Source organism: Spinacia oleracea, chromosome 1 (assembly GCF_020520425.1).
Source record: "Spinacia oleracea cultivar Varoflay chromosome 1, BTI_SOV_V1, whole genome shotgun sequence".
Taxonomy (NCBI): domain Eukaryota; kingdom Viridiplantae; phylum Streptophyta; class Magnoliopsida; order Caryophyllales; family Amaranthaceae; genus Spinacia; species Spinacia oleracea.
The window spans coordinates 76,882,534-76,906,364 of NC_079487.1; the positions used below are offsets into that span (position 1 = coordinate 76,882,534).

Consider the following 23,831-nt stretch of genomic DNA (forward strand, 5'->3'; position numbering starts at 1 on the left):
CTACTCACTAACTTTTTGTAATGTTTCGAGTTCGTTTATTATATAATACATCCGTTTCCATAAAAAATACAATAATCATAATAAAAAAAAAAGAAAAAAAAGAAATAAATAATAATAATAATAATAATAATAATAATAATAATAATAATATAATTATAATAAGAATGGTAAAAGGGATAAAAATAAGATTCTAAACAAAGTAACAAGAATAAGATAAAAAGTAATAAGTAATAAGTAAGGATAAGGTGAAGTAAAAAAGTGTTAGTCTGATCTGTTGTGATTTGGTTTGATTGTTGATGGTCTAGTACGATCTAATCTGATACAATGTAATCCAATAAATAAAGGATAAGATGAGGATAAGGTGAAGAAGAGAAAGCGAAGAGAACATGACATTCATCTAGTAACTCTTTCTTTTCCAAAAATAAATAAATAGTCAAGGCAAGAATTCAACGGTAAAATTAATCGCACTTGCTCACTATCTTGAATTCAAAACCCACCATAAAGATACACTAATACAGTAACCAAACCCATTTGACTCGTTACATACTCGATAGTTACATGGCATTTCATTTTAAAATATCCACTTTCATTGACTTCTACTTAATCGGCTACTCCTATATATCGTAAACCCAATTTTGACTCAAAAATTCAATTTTACAACCAAATAAAACTCATTTAATATCATCGAACTTAAACGCATAAAATATTATCCTAAATTGAAGTTAACAAGAAAATGCAAGTAGCACCAGAAATACCTTCAAAGCCGGTTCAAGATATCCTAGCATCTACCAGTGAAGATGTGCCGGATATTTTTACTAGGGATGCCGGTAAACTAAGCTTAGCTGCCGACTCCACGACTCTTCCTTGGATGGACTGCCCGATTATTGATTTTTCTCTCCTCTCTTCGCCCGATGCGGTAGAGGCCAAGGAGGAGCTCACCAAACTTTCCTATGCTCTTGTTTCTTGGGGCTCCTTTCAGGTTCATTCTTACCTTTAACACTTATTTACTATGGAGTTAAATAAATAAATTAAAATTAGCGTGAATGAGCCATAAAGATAATATAAATTCAACATGAGATATATCATCTATTACTATATACTAAAAGAGATATCAGGAATGACACGTGTCAATTCTTGATGCGATTTTTTCCCGCCGAAAATCACTTTCCCAAAAAAGTATATATGTTTTATTTTATTTTTATTCTCTACATTTTTTTTATATAAATTACTCGTTTACAAGAAAGTATACGTGACACGTGGCGCTCTGCTTATGGGTCGTTCTCTCCATGTAATATTCATCTACATAAAAAAAATGGCAAACATGGTTTGTGTAAGGTTTGAACTCATGACCTTGAGTTTAAACAATAAAGCTTTTACCACTAAGCTATTACATGTTTCATGTTATCATTACAAAAAGTTATATATATAAGTAAACGTTAATGTTATTAATGTAGTAACCCGGGGCATCGCCCGGGCCTAAAAACTAGTTTTAGTTTATAAATTATGAAAATAATAGATACGACGTAATGATAATTATTCTAAATTGGTAATATTTTAGTCAGATCGTTATATTAATAATGGAAAATATATCACTCAATATTTTGGTCAAATTGTCATATTAGTATTTTAAATATGCATATTAGATTAATAAATTTAAACGAGTATGTTAAAAATGTTATAACTATCCAGTAATTTGGGAGATATTCAGTTAAATATTTTGTGAAAAAAATATCAAAACTCGTGCGTGCACGGGATCTAATCTAGTAATCATATATATCATACTCATATATATCATACTCATGCATTCATTTAACATTTTTAGTGTTAGATACAGTTTTTTGGAATGGTGATATACTAGTTCATACAATTTTATTTTATTTTAATATTTTTTTTTTACAAGAAGTTCATATAATTTCAATATCATACAAATGCACAATATTGCTGCCGCGTAGCCATCAAGCCCATTATTGATAATTAATTATTTAATTAACTAATTATATGGCCCATTAACTTTCATAATAATTGCTTTACAAACCTATAGGAAAGAAGGTCTAACGGTTAGACCACTTTTATGCACTGTAATCAATTAGTTATGCACTTTAATTAATTAGTTAACCATTGAAACCAATTAGTTAAATCTGAAATTCAGTTAGTTAAACAACGAAACCAATTAGTTATGCAACCGAACCAATTAATTAAGCACTGAACCAATTAGTTAGACTGAAACTGATTAGTTAAGCAATGAGATCAATTAGTTAAAATTTTATGAGTTTTAGTTAATAATAAGTTTGTTAAAAAATAATAACTATTCGACTCATAAATTTAACTATTTGTCTTTATACCTTAAATATTTTGTTATTCAATTAGTTATGATTTTATTACTTTTAGTTATGTTTTACACCAGTTTATTTAGTACCAAAAAAGTGGTCTAACCGTTAGGCGATCTTACACCAAAATTTATGTAATTGCTTATATAAAGAAAATATTAATTCTTTTTTTTAATGATACATAGATCATACATTGGGAGTGCGATGAAATTGAAAATTGAACGTACAGGTAACAAATAAAACTAACAAATAAATTAATTGTATGTGAAAATTTAAAAAAAAAAAAATTAGGCCCGTTTAGTTCACATATTTCTTTTGATTTGGTCTGATCTGATCTGAGCTGAACTTATTTGTTCTGATTTGATCTGATCTGAACTTATTTTTTCTAATCTGATCTAATCTGATCTGGTCTGATTTTTCAAAATTAAGTTTAAACAAAAATCTACATTTTTTAATATTAAACAACTTACGTGTAAAATAGTACGAAGTATTTTGTGTCCATGTAACATCCTAGAGCCAGGAGAAGATGAAAGGGTATTTTTAGGTCAAATATTAGTGCATTTTATTAATCAATCGAGAGTTTGTCCATAAGGACGTACGAGCTAACCTCACAAGGACTATGGTTAACCCATACTTGTTCAACACCAAAGGGCACTAATCTAGCGAGGTGATGGGCTACACTATTACCATCCCTCCGAACATGAGACCATATTTACCTCTATACCTAGTATTTAAAAAGGATAACCATAGATTATTGGAAGCCATATGTCACCATAGATTATTGGAAGCCATGTGTCATCCCTCATTTCATTCATTAATTCATTATTAGTTTTTTATTTATTTATTATTGTTTTTATGTTTTACAACTTTAACTCCTCTTCCACTTCATCTTTCTTATTCAACATAAATTATCAATACTCCAATATAACATTAATCTCTTCCACTCCACCCCCTTTAACATTCAATATTAACTCAACATATATTTTTTTATATTTTTTTAACCTTCAAATTAGGGGTGACAATTTCATCAAAGCCCGACGGATATTCGAACAACCCGAACCGAATATATGGTTGAAACCCGATAAAACACTGCTGTAAAACGGGTGGCGCGTGGATCGGGTGATAGGTCGGGTCGGATTCGGGTGGAGCTTCATCCAACCCGTCACCTGATCCATCATTTGATCCATCCATCCACCCGTTAAAATTATTAATTTTGTTTACTACAATTACTTAATTATTAATAGAATCATGTACGTATTACCTAATAATTTTTTATTATTAGTTTTCGGTTATTTTATAATGTAGATGTCAAAATTATAATTCATTGTCCACTATATTAACACATATTACTTTATATTGATTGATATTATAAATAAAGTTGACGATACTTTTAATTACTATCGTTAATCATCCAACCAACCCAATTCATCCGCGGATGCATGATGGATGAGTCGGATGTGGATAGAGGGTAAATGGAGTGGCGGATGGGTTGGATCATAGATCAAAAGTTGACGGATGGAGGCGGATGAATCTCCACCCGATCCACCTCCGATCCATTGTCACTTCAAATTACACCTCTATTTAATTCATATGTTACCAAAAATCACAAGTCATCACTAATTAAAACTTTAAAAGACAGCTGAACAACCATTATACAACCGCTCGTTCTATGAACGGGCTCAAAAGCTAGTTCAATAAAATCAAAGTAACCAATTGCATGATGGTTCAGTGGTGATTGGGGCTGAATTTGGTAGGGAGAACTCGTGTTCGATCCCCCCCCAACAACAATTGGGAGGGATCTGGAACCTATCCACGTACCCAGAACTCGCCCCGAATCCAGATTAGCCCTATGGATGAATCCGGGTGCTAACACCAAAAAAAAAAGAAAAATAATAAAAATAAAATCAAAGTAAGAACAGTAATGCATAATGTCTTCGAGGTTCGAATCTAAATCAGCAAGATAAACCGTAGCTTTGGTTAGCCTTGAGATCACCACCTGACTATCAGTTTCAACAATGACCTTCCTCATGTTGTACTTCTTTGCGGGTTTTACAGCAGCAAGCACAGCCTTGCATTCAGCAAGGACGAGAAGATGAAAGGGTATGAGGAGAGGTAAATGATGCACAAAAAAACCAATACCTCGTACTCCATAATAAACTAGGTTAGGTTCCATACAACGCACAAATTTTAATTAAAGTTACTAATTAGTCAAGTTATCAAGTAATTAGTGAAAAGGTTAGAAAACTTAGAATTTAGACAGAAATTAGTTAGCGTCCCGGGTGGTACCCCAGATAGTAGAAACATGGATCAATTAATTAGATTATTATATAACTCATTTCGAGTCTGATTCAATTTGTTACATTACAATATATCTTGCTTTGACTATTTAACAAAATTTATGTAAGGATTAGTAACTCGTAAAAGTAATGACTGGTTAGGGATGTGAGACTATTAATAAATGATTCAGATCAATTTTCAATTATATTGACTTAATATAATTTTGAACGTATAAGAAACAAAAAAAAAATGAGTTATGACATAGTGGTTAAAATATATATGTGACTAACAAATGAGAGATCACATGTTTAAAACCTATAACTAACATTTTTCATGATCAAGAATATGACATGTCAAAGATGACGATGCATCATGTCATCGTTATATAGGAAGCGACATGTGACAAAATGACATTCCTTGCCTTGAAGTTTTAATAATAGTCTAGATATTTAAGTTGAAAATAAAAAAGAAAAAACTTATTGCATTGTTAACAGGTACCCGCGGATTATATACGTACTCGTAACTTTCATTCAAAATTTGGATCTAGCACCCGAATTGATAATCATATTGGTTCTCGTGCCCTATTTTTAGATCGGATATCTGGTTAGATTTTGGATTTTCATATATTTTTTTAGTTAACTTTATTTTTTAACACTTGCCTCACATACGAAAAACTCCTTTCATCCCTTAATAAACGCCCCAATTTGACTGGCATAGTGTTTTAGGAAATTTAATTAACTTATTAATTTATTTGGTGGTGGTTGATAGTGGGATATTTTTTTTTTAATACATAGTAGAAAATGTGTCAAATTTTTTTGAGTGGGAGGAGCGGAGGATTGAATTTTTTAAAAGTTTTTTTTAGAAGGTAGGAATATAAGTGGGTCATTGATTAAATGAAAAAAATTGATATAAAATTAGTAAAATTATATATCATTTATAAAAAAGGAACGAGTATTAAGGGGCAGCTTTATAGGTAAAGTGGGCGGAGTATTAAGAGACGGAAGAAGTATAATTGTATTAAAATATTGTGCACGGTTTTCCAACTTTTTGGTACAATAAAAAACAATTAAATAGGAAAATAACTCAATTCATGTTGCATATAATAGCAACCTTTCGGTTGAAAGATTATTTGTGGGACTTTCTTTGCTCAAACAAAACCATAGATGGTGTGTGTGTGTGTTTTTTTTTTTTACACATTAGAACTCTTATAGAGTCCCTTTATCTCGTGTTAATGCGCAATCTTATATAATGACTAGTTTTAAGCACGGTTGTGTGTTAATATCTTGTGTTTAAAACTTCAATTATATGCAAAATAAGATAAGTATATCGTATCACGAAAGTATTTTTTGTCATATATCTAAACTTGTGGTAAAGTTAAACTCTTCTGATGATGAGTAGTTGCCACGTAGATATTTTTATTAATTAATTATTAATATCACACATATAATATCATCCAAAATCAAACACTCTAATAATTAAAAAATAAATCTAAAATAAAATTCAATCCGAAATCAAAAACCACGTAGGGTTGTCCAATCACAAAATTATTATTAATATATTTTAAATTAATTAAAAACCCATATATTTATTTGGAAGATAAACTTATTATCTGATAAGATAAAGATACTTATCTATCATATAACTGTCAAGCTTAGTTTATTAATTAATTGGTAGTTTCCCCTATATCTTTTTTTTTTTTTTTTTTTGACATAGGCTTAATTTTACATAAATTAAAAAGTTTACACACTAAACAAAGTATTAGGGTCTTTATAAACCATTCCACATACTACAAAACAAACTAAATGCATAGGCTCTTCTCCGTTGGACCCTCGATTGTTGACTTGGCTTTGTTTACAACGCCATACTACACATAGCGTGCCAAAGCCTTTTTTAGTGAGTTCCTTGAAGACTGATTTGCTGGGGAGGTAAACTATTGGAGGCGACCTTAAGAACCTGTAAAACTTGACATACAAGGAAAGAAGTAGAAGAGTAGTAACGACACGAGCCGGTTGCAAAGAGCCTGAGATTTGCTCACAAGCTATAAGAATCACCAAAAGTGACTCGGAAAGCATGCTATGAACCCCCGTAGAACGGGGAGCAGCGTTGAAATAAAAGTTTTTGAAAGCGATAAACAAAGTCATCGCTAACCTAAATTGAGAATTAACATTAGTTAATCTCAACAACGAACAGACAACCATGACCCATGAATACCAAAACCCCCTCCCACACATACCTTCTTCCCTCAACTTACATCCCAACCCCTCTCCTCCACATAATGACTTCCAATCTGTGAAGGAGGAAACAACATCTATTATCACTGCCTCCAACAACCTATTAACTAATCCCAACTTTTCTCCATCAATCTTCCAACAAAGGCTATCCCACATAGGACACCTTAATACAACCCACACAACCAAAAACATGTGTTTAACAACAAATGCAACAACCTCATATAGGAACACATCCAACGAAAATAAAGAGAACCAACACACTACAACCCACCAAAACCAACAAGAACTAAAGATAAACAAACTCAAAAACGAATCAACCCTGTCGAAAAACAAGCAACACATGGAGAAAGCCACACACATCCCTAAACCAATTAGGGACAACTAGGATTTCAAGAAAAACGACTACAACTAATACCAATACAACCTAAATCTTTACCTTTACCGTCAAGATCGGGTTACTCCGACACCACAAGACGGCGGCGACAAGGTTAAATCCGGTAAAGTAGTCAATCCAAAATCAGATCAAATAAGCCTCTAAACTAGCAAAATCCTAACCCAAACAAGAAACCCTAACCCTAAACTTTTACCTTTACCGGCGAGATTATCGTCGGCGGCGCTTGGGTTAGCTTTGGAGATAGGACGCCAAGGTTGTGAACTTTGATCCGATCAATAATTCCTTATTTGAACACAACAACTCCACACTTGAACACGACAGAGATGACTAATTCTGAACAAGAAATCCGGCGAGATCGACGAACTGAGAGGATGGGAAAACCGCGAGACGATGGCGGCTTGGTTCCTCTTTCACTTCTCGGCCGGAAAACTACACGATCTACAAAGATACTCACTAGGAACGGTGAAGCGCTAAATTAGCAGGCTCGCCGGCGACCTGAGCGAGCGGAGGTGCTCCGGCCACCAACGAGCCTACTAAGGGCGGTGGCGGCGGCTAGGGTTTGAGTTTTTGGGAGAAGGGGTTTTTAGAGAGAGAGAAGATTTATCCAGTTTGGTTTTGATGAAATATTTCCCCTATATCTTTATCAATTTAGGAAAGAGAATGAGAATATAGTATTTACGTAGCAGACTTGCAACGGCGGTGCCTTAGTTTATATTTTCTTTGTTGTTCATGCTGTTTTCTGTTAATTTGTTGCCAACCTTTGTTTGTTATGTTTTCTGTCTTTTGGCTTTGGTTCGTGTCTTGTAATGTTTGTATTAACTGCCTCATTTTGGTTAATAATATCTGTTATTTACCGGGTAAAAAAAACATACAGTACATATGTACGTAGCGTACGTATTTCTTAAGTGGATGAAATTTACAAAATTAATTTTGAAAAAAAAGTAAAAGTATTAATATAATAGTAATTATATGTAGGAATACGATAGTGTATTTCCTAAGAGGTATATACTACCTCTGTTCCCGAAAGTTTAGTACGCCTTGGAATATGTGTTCAAAGTATGAAAATTTTGCCCGTAAATTCTCACTGTTATATACATCAAAACGTTGTCATGTAAGGTCTTGTTAGATTAGTCTCGATATGTACTTTTAGAATATTAACTTTTTATAATTTTTTCACGTACGGAATTAGATATATTAGTGGTTAAATGCATTAAAATTCGTGCAAATAGTAAGTGTAAAGATCTTTAAAGAACAAAGATAGTACAATATATCATTTCTACCAAAATAAATACGAAGTATCTTTCATCTAACATGAATATTTTACAATTCAAATACTTTAATTGCACTTCACTGTTTAATTTAGTTCTATACTACCCACTAACTTTCAATTAGCTATGTATTAATCCTTTAAGTGAAAATTAAAAGATTTTATTATCTATAATTGTAGAATCTGGCATGTTCTCTGTAGGATTTTTCACACAATATTTAAGTTTAGTTAATATCTTATGTGAATGTAAATAAAATAATAAGAAGATATTGTTGCCATAAATAAAAAAAGATAACGTAATTCAATCCATTTATTTAGGGGAAGAAAAAAAGGGTGGGAAAACTTTTATTATGAGAGCGACATGTGTCATTTTAAGTTTTAGGCGTCTCTCTTTTAGTATAGTTATAGACTAGATTTTAGCCCGTGCGATGCACGGATTCTATTAAATTGTTATGTTTAAATAAAAATCCTATGTATATACCACTTTTAAATATTAGATTAGATTAGTTTTTGATTTTGCATTGAATTTCATTTTAGATTTTTTTTTTAGTTATGAAAGTGTTTGTTTTTGGATAAAATTGTATATGCGTAATATTAATAAATAATTAATTAAGAATTTCTACGTGAAAGTTAATCATTTCTTAACGTGGCACTCGACTTTTTTAATTCAAAATTAATTTTGAAATCTTATTTTTCATTGGCTGAAACCATTAGATTTTCCTATGTGGCGCTCTAATATTGGATTAATTTTTGATTTTAAATTGAATTTTATTTATTTTTTTAGATTATTGTTTGATTTTGGATGAATTTTATTTTAGATTTATTTTTTAATTATTAGAGTGTATGATTTTAGACGGAATTGTATATATTAGTAATTAATTAATTAAAATATCTATGTGGCACCTAATTAATTATCTACGTGGCAATCGATTATTTTTTAATTATTAGAGTGTTTGATTTTTGATGGAGTTGTATATATTAATAATTAATTAATTAAAATATCTACGTGGCACCTAATTAATTATCTACGTGTCACTTGATTTTTTAAATTCAAAAAGAAGTTAGAAATATTATTTTTAATTGGCCGAAACCATTAGTAATCCTGGGTGGCGCTCTAATATTTCAGCAAATATTCCTCCATTGGCCGAAGCCATTAGATTTTTCTACGTGGCGCTCTAATATTGGATTAATGTTTGATTTTATATTGAATTTTATTTATTTTATTTTAGATTAAGAATTTCTACGTGAAAGTTAATCATTTCTTAACGTGGCACTCGACTTTTTTAATTCAAAATTAATTTTGAAATCTTATTTTTCATTGGCTGAAACCATTAGATTTTCCTATGTGGCGCTCTAATATTGGATTAATTTTTGATTTTAAATTGAATTTTATTTATTTTTTTAGATTATTGTTTGATTTTGGATGAATTTTATTTTAGATTTATTTTTTAATTATTAGAGTGTATGATTTTAGACGGAATTGTATATATTAGTAATTAATTAATTAAAATATCTACGTGGCACTTAATTATTTATCTACGTGGAAATCGATTATTTTTTAATTATTAGAGTGTTTGATTTTCGATGGAGTTGTATATATTAGTAATTAATTAATTAAATTATCTACGTGGCACCTAATTAATTATCTACGTGTCACTTGATTTTTTAAATTCAAAAAGAAATTAGAAATATTATTTTTAATTGGCCGAAACCATTAGTAATCCTGGGTGGCGCTCTAATATTTCAGCAAATATTCCTCCATTGGCCGAAGCCATTAGATTTTTCTACGTGGCGCTCTAATATTGGATTAATGTTTGATTTTATATTGAATTTTATTTATTTTATTTTAGATTATTGTTTGATTTTGGATGAATTTTATTTTAGATTTATTTTTTAATTATTAGAGTGTTTGATTTTAGATGGAGTTGTATATATTAGTAATTAATTAATTAATTAAAATATCTATGTGGCACCTAATTAATTATCTACGTGGCAATCGATTATTTTTTAATTATTAGAGTGTTTGATTTTTGATGGAGTTGTATATATTAATAATTAATTAATTAAAATATCTACGTGGCACTTGATTTTTTTAATTCAAAAAGAAATTAGAAATCTTATTTTTCATTGGCCGAAACCATTAGTAATCTTAGGTGGCGCTCTAATCTTTTAGCAAATATGCCTCCTTTATATATGTATATTAGATTAGATTAGATTAAAGTTATGACAAAGTTAAAAAGATTATTTTTGATTTTCTGAGTATCATTGCAAAGCATGTTGCGTACTAATAAAGAATCAAATAATGAAGTTATAGTTCCGTTTAAGAAAATAATGATTCTTTCCAATAAGAAAATAAATAATTTGACAGATTTATAAAAATACCCTATACTTAGATCTGTTAAAAATTGACTAGATCTGAAACCGACCAGAACATACTGGTTTTGGATCCTCTAGAGTTCTAAAATAACTCTATAAGGTAGAATTGAGCAATATCGACCATTGGATAAAAAATCAATGACTTATATATTATCTTTTCAAAACCCCCCTTATTTTTTCTCATTAATTTCCACCTAAAGTGTATGGTTTAGATACAACTCTACCTTGTAGAGTTTTATTAAAACTCTAGAGAATCTGGACTCAAACATACTAGGTCTTGAGCAAGATTTTAGGATCCGTAACCCTATTTTACGGAACCCGAGAACCCAAAAGTAATGGGTTAAAATCCGGCCGAATCGTTTTTGACCCGACCGATTGAAAATCAATGTATTTATAATAATAGATGAGATTATGAGAAAAAACAAATGAAAATCTGTTAATTTATACGTATATTTTTTATATTTATTACCCAAATAAATGAAAATATAACACGCATTTTACAATCACTAAACGCGTTGGGGCGACCTAAACCCGAATGTTTTGGATCTTGAACAAGCATTTTTAAACCCAAACCCGAAAATGATCGACACGAATTAAACCGAGCCCGCAACTAATGTTTTATAACCCGGCCGTCCCATTTGACAGGGCTCCTATACTACATGTACTATAAGTTAAAAAAATAAAAATCAAATTTTAAAGAAATAAGTCACATGACTAAATTAAGGAAAAAACAAAATTAATGTAACCAATATATATATATATATATATATATATATATATATATATATATATATATATATATATATATAAATAAAAAAATAAAAAAAACTCACAAATCTAGTGTACATTTTTTAATTGACATATTGTATTAAAGGAGGAAAACAAATTAATAGCACAAAATGTAATAACACACAAAAATTATTATTTAATTTCCACTACAAAAATTTGTATCTTTTGTGACAACCTAATAACGACGGGTAAAAATCCCGTCGCAAAATGGCTTTTGCGACGGGGATAACAACCCAACAAAGACGGGAACAATCGTCGCAAATGTCTTATACGATGGGTTAACGACGGGATTTCCCATTAAAGACGGGCCCCTTTTATGATGGGTTTGCGGCGGAAATTCCCATCGTTAATCAACAATTATTGACCTTTTGCGACGGAATTTCCCGTCGTTAATAGTACAATTTCTCATAGTGTTCCATGCTCAGTATATATTTTTCATAGTACTATATCATGTTATTTTTTATTCTTTGTATAACACATAAAATCATAACTTGATGATATATATGTAATCTATAATATTTTACATATAAGGAAATTAAAGGAAAAAAGATAGAAAATAAACATTTTTTAGTAGTTCTTTTAATTAAACATATTTATATATATATAAAAAACTATGGATGTATTAGGAGATGACACCCGTCATTTCTGATGTGTCTTTATATAGTTATTGAGTTATTGATTAAAACAATCAGAAAGATGACATATGGTTTACACAATTTCTTATTTACATGTACGTGGTGTAAAATTAATATCGTACCATAGTAAAAGTTAATTCAAAATGTTTAAAAGTTACCCTTATATAATGTAAAAGTTATCTATTTTTTTGTGATAAATTTTTTTATTTGAATAAGAATTATTCTATAATGTATAAAAGTAATCACTTCACCCTTTAAAATGTTTATCTATCAACTTTTATTATACAATACAAAAATTAATCTTATTTGTATCATTATCTTTTTTATACAATAATATGTAGTATTATGTTTAACGACATAAAGGGAATACTCTTTTTAACACAGAAGTCAAAATATGTTGATCAAAATAACGTCGTTTAAATTATTTTATTTATTTTATGGCATTGCAGGTCATGAATCATGGAATAACGGATTCATTGATGGATGGAGTCCGTGAAGTTAGCAAAGAATTCTTTATACTGCCTGCAGAAGAGAGAAAGAAGTATTTAAGGGCAGCTAATGACCCTGAAGGCTATGGAAACGATACCGTAATGTCCCAAAATGTACCTCACAATTGGAATGATCGCTTGTATCTCAACGTCTTCCCTGAGGATCAACGAAAGCTAGGGTTTTGGCCACAAATTCCCTCTAATTTTAGGTTAGAAATCCTTTACTCCCTCTGTTCTCGAATATTAATCTCTTTTGAAATCTTAACACTGTTCACAATTGAAGAGAATCTTCTAATTTCTTTCCAATACGTATTTCAAAACATATTCTATTTTTTTTTTAGCATACTGTGAAATTGATCTTATCTGATCAGTTTCCTTTGATTCAAGTAAATCTGAATCAAATAAAAAAGTTCAGCAGAAGTTATTGGAGAGAGAAAATAAGAAATTCCCAAATTGATTTTTATGTAGAAAACTCTCCGATGTAGTTTATTACAAGAAGAGATATATAAAAGTAGCAGCAACTCAAGAAGTTTGTTGTAACAAACTCTGGACAGTTGTCCAACTAACCGACTAAGCTTAATCATGAAATTAGTAATAAGCATAAATACATCTACAAGCTAGACTTAGGTAGGTATAACAAGTCCTAGCTTGAGACAAAGAAAATGTTGATTAGCACCCAAGGCCTTAGTCATAATATCAGCAGTCTGCATTTCAGAAGAGACGTGATGTGTAGCAATAAAACCACTCTCCACATTTTCCCGGATGTAATAACAATCCAACATCAAATGCTTAGTGCGTTCATGGAGAACCGGGTTCTCGGCAATATGTTGTGCAGATTTGTTGTCACAGAACAAAGGAATCGGAAAGGAGATATTGATCTTCAAATCTTCCAATAAGTTATAAATCCAAGCAAGTTCACTGGTACTGTGACTCATTCTTCTGAGTTCTGCTTCAGTGGAGCTTTTAGACACTACCTTCTGCTTTTTAGTTTTCCAAGATATCAAAGAACTCCCTAGGAACACACAGTAACCAGTGAGAGAGCGTCCAGAGTACGCGCATGCGCCCCAATCAGCGTCACAGTAAGCATAAAGTTGCATAGGAATGCTGGTAGAGTAGAATAGGCCATGATGCAAAGTACTTTTGAGGTATCGAAGAACATGTTGAGCAGCTTGTAAATGTGGAACCCTAGAATCCCCCCAAAATTGACTCAGCTGCTGAACGGAGTAAGAGATGTTAGGCCTTGTCATATTTAGATATAGCAATTTGCTGATAATCCTTCTATATACTTCAGGATCTTCCAGTTTTGCACCATCATCAGTGCTAAGTTTCAAACCCCGTGGGAGAGGAAAATTAGCTTCCTTGCAATTTTCCATGTTGGTATGCTTCAAAAGATCAAGGATATATTTCCGTTGGTTCAACAAAATACCAGAAGAATCTCTAGTGATCTCAATACCAAGAAAATACTTAAGAGGTCCAAGATCCTTGATTGTGAATTTTTGGTGAAGGGCAGCCTTTAAAGAGTGAATAATATCCAAATCTGTACCCGCAAGCAGTAAATCATCAACATAAGCCACAATCACTGTGAAAGTAGTATCGGTTTGTAAAATGAACATAGAGTAGTCATTTACAAATTGAAGAAAACCAAGTTGCAAAAGAAATTTGGAAAGTTTTGCATTCCATTGCCTGCTAGCCTGCTTTAATCCATGGAGGGATCGTTTTAATTTGCAAAATTTTCCAGGAGGAGCTTTCTCATAACCTTGGGGAGGTTTCATATAAACTTCTTCATCAATATATCCATGCAAGAAAGCGTTGTTAATGTCCAGTTGATGTAAATGGAGAGTACAAGCAGCTCCCAAAGCAATAATCAATCTGACAGTAGTAAACTTTGCTACGGGGCTGAATGTATGCTTGTAATCCTTGCCTTTTATCTGTCTATCTCCCCTGGCAACAAGCCTAGCCTTGCATCTTTCAACATCGCCACTAGCTTGAAATTTTGTTCTGTATACCCATTTAGAACCAATGGCTTTCTTGCCGGGGGGAAGATCAACAAAATCCCAAGTATCATTCTCTTTTAGTGCAATAATTTCCTTAGACATCGCTTCAATCCATTTTGGATCTTTCTGAGCGTCGTTGAATGAACAAGGATCAACAGTAGCTAATACCTTTGCTAAGCTAGCAAGGTGCTCATATGTAAAATGAGATAATTTCGGGGAAGCAAAGACATTAAAACAACTAACACTAGTGACTGTGTTAAATGAACTCTCCTGATTATGATGAATAGGAGGGCCACTAACAACAAAATCTTCAAGTTTCTTAGGAGGTCTAATAGGCCTCACAGATTTTCGGTCAGTGAGAGGAACGACAGAAATGGGTGGAGTAGAATTATTAGAAGTAGAAGAAGTATTTGGAGTCATTTGAGGAGAAGAAGAATCAAATGGTAGAGAAAGAGACGTATTATCAGGTATATTTGTGTTGAATAAAGGAATTTCTGGAAAAGGAGAAGAAGTTTTAGAAAAAATATGTGTATGGTGTGGAGAATGATTAGGAGTAATAGAACTGGGAGATAGGGTAGGAGTAATTTGTAGAGGAGAATCATGAGTATGGGATGGGTAAACCAAAGGACAAGGGACAGAATTCTGTTCTGAATCAGTTTGAACAAAAGAAGACTTATAAGGAAATACATGTTCCTCAAATCTGACATCTCTACTTAAGATGATTTTGTTTGATTCCAAATCAAATAGTTTCTAGCCTTTTTGTGCATAAGGATATCCCCAGAAAATGCATCGCTTGGCTCTTGGAGAAAATTTATCGTTCTCCTTACAAGCAGCATAACATAAACAACCTATTACCCTTAAATGAGAGTAATCAGGCTCCTTATTCATTAGTGACTCATAAGGAGTTTTCCATTGAAGAACAGAATTAGGCATCAAGTTGATCAAGTAAGTTGCAGCTAGCAAACAGCCTCCCCAAAACTTGATAGGCAAATTAGCATGAAATCTTATTGCCTTAGCGGTTTCAAGGAGATGCAGATGTTTTCTTTCTACCCTCCCATTTTGCTGAGGATTTCCTGGAATACTTCTTTGATGAACAATGCCCTTGCTAGCAAACAGTTCAGTACATAATTTCTGAATAATTTTTGTACCATTATCACTCCTAGTGGTCCGAACCTTAGACTGAAATTGGGTTTCAACATACGCCATAAATTTGTTTGTGATTTGAGGAACTTGAGTCTTACAATGAACTAAGTGAGTCCAGGTTGTCCGTGAATAATCATCAAGGATTGTTAATAAATATGTTTCTCCACCAATACATAGTCTCTTGTAAGCACCCCATAAATCCACATGAATCAATTCAAATGATTTTGATGCATGAGAAGATGATAAAGGATAAGGCATTTTATGCATTTTCGCAAACACACATGATTCACAACTGAAATCTTCAGTATCATTAGCACCACAGGCAACAGTCAATTTATTCATAGTATGTACATATAAGTGTCCTAGCCTAGCATGTAGAATACTAAACTTAGGAATAGAAGTACTACTAGAATAACTGTTAAAAGAGGCATTGACAGAAGTAGGAAAATCAACAGAAGTGATAGGTAAAGAATCCGAAGAAGAAGTGAATTTATACAATCCAGCTTGCCTCCTCCCAACAGCCTTAATTTGATTAGAAGTAAGGTCCTGAAAAATGCATATATCATGCTTGAAATGAGCAACTAAATTGTTTTGATCTAACAGTTTTCCAATGCAAAGGAGATTGTGTTTGAAATCAGGTAGGAGCAAAACATTTTTAAGTGTAATATCTTTAGTTAAATTGACTGTTCCTGTATAATGCACCAACTTTTTATTACCATCAGGTAATCCAACTTTTATAGGTTCAATTAACTTTTGTGATGAAGAAGACATATCTCCATCACAAATCATATGATTTGTGGCCCCTGTATCAACAATCCAATCCATCTTTGCATAAATTGAGTTGAACAATTCAACATTAGAAACCGTGGTCGTACCAGCAAATTAAAGTTCATGGAATGGAACTGATCTTGTTCTGTGGGGACTTGCTTTCCTTTGAACATTTTCATCATCTCCTTGTAAACTGCATTCACCAGCTTAGGATCAACGCCCTCCTTAGAAAAAACATCTCCCTCTCTGTCAACATAATGTAGAGGATTATCATCACCATTACCAGACATGCCTGTCACATTCGTTGCCATTCTTGAACCAGAAGGAACTCAAGTTGATTTATTTTTCATATTTGTCCACCAATCAGGGTATCCAGTAAGCTTGAAACATTGATCGATTGTATGACCGACTCTCTTGCAATGGTCACATTTCCTGTCATTTTTATCTACTCTAGGATTTTTGAAGTCTCTTTTTCCACCTTGAGAATAAGAAGAGTGATGTTGCTTCATAGAAACAAAAGCACTTTGTTGCACTTCAGTATGAGGTTTCTCATTGAGTTTGTTCTGCCTTTCAACTTGCAGCAAGATGTAGTAAGCTTTATTAACAGTAAGGAGAGGATCTGTACTTAAGATATTAGTCTTGGTCTGGTCATAATCACGATTTAAACCAGCAAGAAGTTGAATTAATTTCTGCTTCTGATCAGCAGCAAGCACTTTCTTAAGTAAACCACAAGTACATCTAGCCAGTGCTCCACAATCACAGTCAGGAAAACCTTCAAGCAGCTGAATCTCATCCCAAACTCTCTTCAATTTCGAGTAATAGACAACAATGGAATCTGATAGTTGCTCAATTGATGTCAAAGTTTTGTGCAATTCAAAAAGCTGAGGAGCATTTGATTGGCCATACCTCTCTAGGATTTCTTCATACAACTCTTGTGCAGATTGTCGAAGAATAAAATCTCCAACAATAGACTTCTCCATGGAATTAAGCAACCAAGATTGTACCATATAATCACTACGAATCCATTTTTGCAAATCTGCAGAAGTTGACTCTGGCCTCTTACAAGTTCCATCAGTGAAGCAAAGTTTATTTTTCGCACCAAGCGCCGTACGAGCTAATCGGTTCCATGTCAAAAAATTGTCGCCATTAAATTTGTGAGAGTGTAATTGCTGTTCTGGTTGATCACCAGAACCTAGAAAATATTTATTGTTGTAATCAGGAGCAGATTGTTGAGGAGGAGCATCACTCGAGTTCACCATTTTGATATGAATTGCTGAGAAAATCGAATTGATGAATTAAAATATTCAATGAAAATCGAATTAAATCTCAAGATATCTAGCAACAGAAGCAATGATTCGCAGAATCGAACAAAGAATCGGAAGAACTGATGATCTTAATCGAAAACCCCAAAAAAAATTCGATCAGAAAAAATCATGAGCATCGATCAAACAATCAAGAAATTGATCGATTAATTGAGATGTTTAGCTCTAGCTAATACCATGTGAAATTGATCTTATCTGATCAGTTTCCTTTGATTCAAGTAAATCTGAATCAAATACAAAAGTACAGCAGAAGTTATAGGAGAGAGAAAATAAGAAATCCCCAAATTGATTTTTTTGTAGAAAACTCTCCGATGTAGTTTATTACAAGAAGAGATATATAAAAGTAGCAGCAGGTCAAGAAGTTTGTTGTAACAAACTCTGGACAGCTGTCCAACTAACCGACTAAGCTTAATCATGAAATTAGTAATAAGCATAAATACATCAACATCATTAGTTCACACATACATATTTGAAGTATTTACGTTTAGACATTGAGTTGAAAAATCAAAACAGGACTAATATATAAGAATGGAGGGAATATACTCCAATCAATTATTTCCTACTTTATTATTCATTTACTATTTACTATTTACTATTTATTTTTGTTTGCCATGGGATAATTAAGCCTTATGTTATGTATGCTTGCAGAAAATGATTCAGGTGATATGACGGGATTTGATTATGGGTCGTGTATGATCTGTCTTGGTTCTTTACGGTCTACCATGGACCTATGATATTGTAATTTTAATTTAGAAGTTTTTAAAGGGCCTAATTGTTTAAGCAATGCCATGAGGGCCCATCTCCGGCCAACCCTGGGTGATTAATGAATACAATTAATTATAATGCATTTGGTAATAAAATAATAAATGCATAATAATTGAATCAAATAATAAATGTCAACTTTGTAATGTCCATATCACTTATGGTTTTTTCTAACAAAATTGTGCAGGGGAACTTTGCATGAATTCACCATGAAAGTAAAACAAGTGAATGAAACACTAGTCCAAGCGATGGCACGGTGTTTAGGGTTAGAAGATAATAGCTTTCTTGAGGAATACGGCGACAGCGTACGAGTAACTGCAAGAATAAACTTTTATCCTAAGTGTCCATTCCCTGAATTAGTTCATGCCTCAAGAACACACTCGGATGCATCTGCCATAACGATTCTCTTGCAAGATAAACAAGTTGAAGGCCTTCAAGTTCTCAAAGACGATAACTGGTTTAAAGTCCCAATTATTCCTTCTGCTCTCTTTGTTAATGTTGGCGATCAAATGGAGGTACATTACATTTATTATATATCTTCACCATATTTTTAAATTATTTTTGCATTATTAGAGCGTTAATTGTTCACAACATTTGTGAATAAGTTGTTCGCTAAAATTAAAGTCGGGCTTTGTTTTTCTCTAACATGTTTTGACTTATTTCATACAAAATAAGTTTAAATAAGTTCAATTATGCTAAAATAAGCTCAGATAAGTTCAGCACAAAAAATATTATTTTCATACATTTTTCAGATAAGAAAGTTCACATAGGTTCATAAAATATAAGTTTAGAGAATATAAATTCAGACAAAATAAGTTGAATAGTACGGTGTCTTGTCTATCCTACCATACATCGTAATAGCTAGCTGCTATTCATGTAATTTAGAAAATTGACTTTTTTTGGGTATAAATTCGACTTTGGTAAAACCGATCACACTTCTGCATCCCCAACCCCCATATTGTTGTTTAATAAGACTGTAATTAAATGTGCATGTTGCAGATAATGAGTAATGGGATATTCAAGAGTGCAGTCCATAGAGTGGTTGCAAATTCAGAAAGAGAAAGGCTATCTCTAGCAATGTTTTGTTCTCCAGATCATGAGAAGGAGATCGGGCCATTAAACAAACTTGTGAATGAAAATCAACCTCGTTTGTACAAGACCATTAAAACTTATGGAGAGATCTTCTTCCGTTATCACCCCAAAGGCGAAAGACCTATTACAGCCATGAGGATCTAATCACTTTGCATTTTTCAAACAAATGGAGTACTGTGTAGTATGTATACCGTACCAACTCCGTTATTTTGTTAAAATAAAGCAGTTTAAACTCTCCCTTCCTTTTCTCATAGGGCTCTTTTGAGCCTCAAATTTGACTTTTTTTTTGGCAACCCTTTCTACGTACTTTGTTTATGTGTTTACTAGTCTGGTATGTACGCGATTCGTGCTGTAAATATAAGGAAAAAAAATATTTGTATTATTATATCTTAACCTGAAATATTATGAGGCTTTTTAGAATGTCTTATGATCATCTCCTGCTCAGCAATCTATAAAGTTTATAAAACAGGTAGAAAAATGTTTGGCATATAGCTCACAACAAATAAAGATTGTACTCCGTAAAAATTAAGGAGAAAATAAACGATTTACAAATTTAAGATGGAGAAAATTAAGGGATTGTAAATTTTCATAAATTACGAAGGAAAGAATTTAAGGATTCAAATTTAAGATGGTTGAACATTATTTTTAATTTGCTGTTGACTTTTGGCTGTCAAATTGCAAATGTCTTTCATGTACAAAAATATGAAAGATTTTATTCCTTATTTTTAATATGCATGACATTAGATAATTAGTTTTTAGAAATATTACAATTCATTTTTCAAAAATTATTTTAGTTAAATTGTAAACTTACTAAAAGGGCGGATTATAGTCTATTCTATATGTACACCAATAGACCATTTACTAAAATGACCTAAGGAGTTCCCTTATAGATTAGACCATTTATATGCACGAGATGCGTGCGAAAGTATTAAAAAACTTAAAACTATTTTGTTACAATTAACATATCTAAACGAAAAATCAAAATCTCAGTAATAAAGCTAGTAAAGTAATTAAACATATAAAATAGCTAGTGTGTATTACTTTCTTCTTTTGCTCCCAATATACTTGCTTAACCACATGCACTCCTCCGCCCAAACAATGTGCAACAAATAACTAACAGTACGTATAAGAATGTTCAGGTTAATACCAGCATTACGCAGCGGAAATATAACTAACATTCAAAACCTTAAATAATAGTTAATAGCCTCCATACAAATTGGAACCATAACGGAGCAGAACCAAATACATACGTTAAATAAAATCCATTCACTAAATAATTTGAATAGTCTAGACTAACAAAAATAATAGAGGTTAATAATGCAAGAGAAAATCATCGCTCAACCATCTCCCCGTGCTAGATAACTTCTCCTGTAAGTTATCTCTATAAACCTGTTTATTTAAAATCTACTCCCCAACAACACAAATGCAATTATGGATCATCATAGGGTCATTAAGGCGAAAGTCATGACCAAAGAGACATAAAGCACGTAGTCAGCGAAAGCTGAGTACAAACAAGCTAGAGTGAAATCCTAATATTAACATGCCTCACTCAACAATAAAATAATCCACATAACAATTAATCACGAAGACAAGAATCGACTCTTGACTCATAGATTAATTTAGAATAAGCTTCGAACGGGCCTAAAAAGAAATGTCCATTGGACGGGTGTTGGGAGCCCACCAAACACTAAAATAATAATAATAAAAGTAACCTAGTTGTCGGACCACACCGACGAAATTCAAACGCATAAAAGAAATGAAACAACGTCTTGTATCATTAATAGAAGTATAAACCCCTTGGCAAGATACTCCCCCCATTGTTCATAATCAAGGTATATACGTTCCAAGAGATTTGAAGCTTGTTCAGGTTGCACTTTACGTTTATTAATATTTTATTCACAAGGTGAACTCAAGACACAAACAAACAAGACATTTAATAGACGAACAACCAAACAATATAAATACTTCTTTTATAATTCGTTAGGTCTTGTGATCAAACATTCAAGACTCAAGTGATATTACTCCATGGTTCCCTCTCAACATACGGTTGAGCCCCCAACATGCTTGTTCACATGTGAGTTGGCACTAGGCACGAATAATCCTAATTCAATTCACTTTGACTTTCCAAATTAAACATACGTACCCTACATATACGGTGGCTTACATGAGCGTACCCTCCATATGTGGTAAAATAAATACTGCAACGAGACACGAATAACTTGGCTCAAATATGCTAGACATTACGTACAATAGTATAAAAATAATATCTTAGGTGCGAAATGACCCATACATGCATAAAATACTTAAAAAAACATGCTTGATATTAAATCCAACAATCATAAATAATCACAACATGCTTGTTCACTAATCCACAAATTCAATAATAATCCAAACATGTTCGTTCACACCATCAAACATGAATCCATAATAATCCAAGTAACATGAATCACAATAATAAAACATGACCCGAATCCTCATTTAAATAAGGTGGTCGACCTACACATGTACGTACCTTGTATATCTAAGTACGGGGGCCGGGCCACTTTGTGATTCAAGCTCTAGGTTAGAAGTCTCCTCCTATCATTAAAATAATGAAATTCAATTATTATTCATGTTCATTAAATTTCCAGAAACTTTATTTAGTTTTAAAACACTTAATTTATTTAGAAATTAATCGCTCGTTAATAAAATAATAGTCTCAATTGAACAACTAAAGCCCTAACATGAAATTAATTAATTTGCATACTAAAACAATTAACAAAAATGACACTTTAGGTCTTAAAACAAATCTGAAAATTATAATTGATTACCATAATCAAAATTTTCATCTAATTATGCTAATCAATTAGTCATAAGGTTTGAACTAAAACCCTAACCCTAATTCAACATTAAAATCAATTTACACCCTAAAAATCAAAGCTTTATTATACTTCAAATAAAAATGCTCCTCAATAATCTAAACATATAAATCCTCAACTTTGGTGTTCATAACCAATCCCAGAATAATAATTAATCATAAAACACTACTAATCTTCATTAAAAATTCATAATTTAAAACATATTAAAAATTCATAATTTAAATAGAATAGATTGGGAGGAACGAATCATACCAACCGGCAACAATAAAGGGGCACGGTACGGTTGGGTTGCACGACACACACGCACGAACAAGGGAGGAGAGGGCACACGACAGCAAGCGCACTCGCCTGGCTTGCTGCTCGTGCGGTGCGTGCAGGGCAGGAGTGAAACGAGGGATTTGGGCGAGGGAGCAAGGCGGGGAAGCGAGAGAGCAAGGCGGACAACGAGAGAGCTGGGCGAGGGGTGATGGTGTGCAGCAGTAGCAGCAACACGCACAAGGAGAGGGGTGAGGGTGTGGGGGCACGGAGCGACGCACACGGACGATTGAGGGACATAGAGAGAGTTGTGAGATTTTGTGAGGGATTCTAATAATTAATGAAAGTGCGGATCTCACAAACATAAGGGGGTATTTATAATTTCTTATAATCCTAGTGGGCTAGGATTAGGAAATTTGGTATTGGGCTTGAATTAAAAGTTTATTGGATTCACTTAATTGGGCTCAACATAATAAATGAGTTGGACTTTAAAATAATTCAAACCATTTCAAAATTCGAAACCCAAATAAATTTTCCGACTTGAATTTTAAATTCGTTTCGTAATTAATTAAAATAATAAATATTCTAATTAATAAAATACATTTAAATAATATTTAAATGCCATTTAAATTCTAAAAATGCTTTATAAATATAATAAAATATATTTATAAATACGCACAAATACGAGGTATTACAAAACCACCTAGTTTTCGTGTCTTTCATTTATTGGAGCTTGAAACTCAAAATTTATGGTCGGGTTACTCTTAAGATCGAGTCAATAACTGATGTGGTCATCTCCAAATATTGAAGCGTAAAATATTTACTCCACATGTCAAGTCCCTAACAGGTTATG

At 32.4% G+C, this 23,831-nt stretch overlaps 1 protein-coding gene across 1 annotated transcript; it reads left to right on the plus strand.

Moving 5' to 3' along the window:
* Positions 1-622: 622 nt before the first annotated feature.
* On the plus strand, positions 623-20,265 carry LOC110800594 (jasmonate-induced oxygenase 4). Its single transcript, XM_022005906.2, has 4 exons — positions 623-979; positions 12,746-12,993; positions 18,961-19,288; positions 19,773-20,265. Exons 1-4 carry the CDS (start codon positions 734-736, stop codon positions 20,007-20,009), a joined length of 1,059 nt encoding a protein of 352 aa, XP_021861598.2. The 5' UTR covers positions 623-733; the 3' UTR covers positions 20,010-20,265.
* The last annotated feature ends 3,566 nt before the right edge of the window (positions 20,266-23,831 follow it).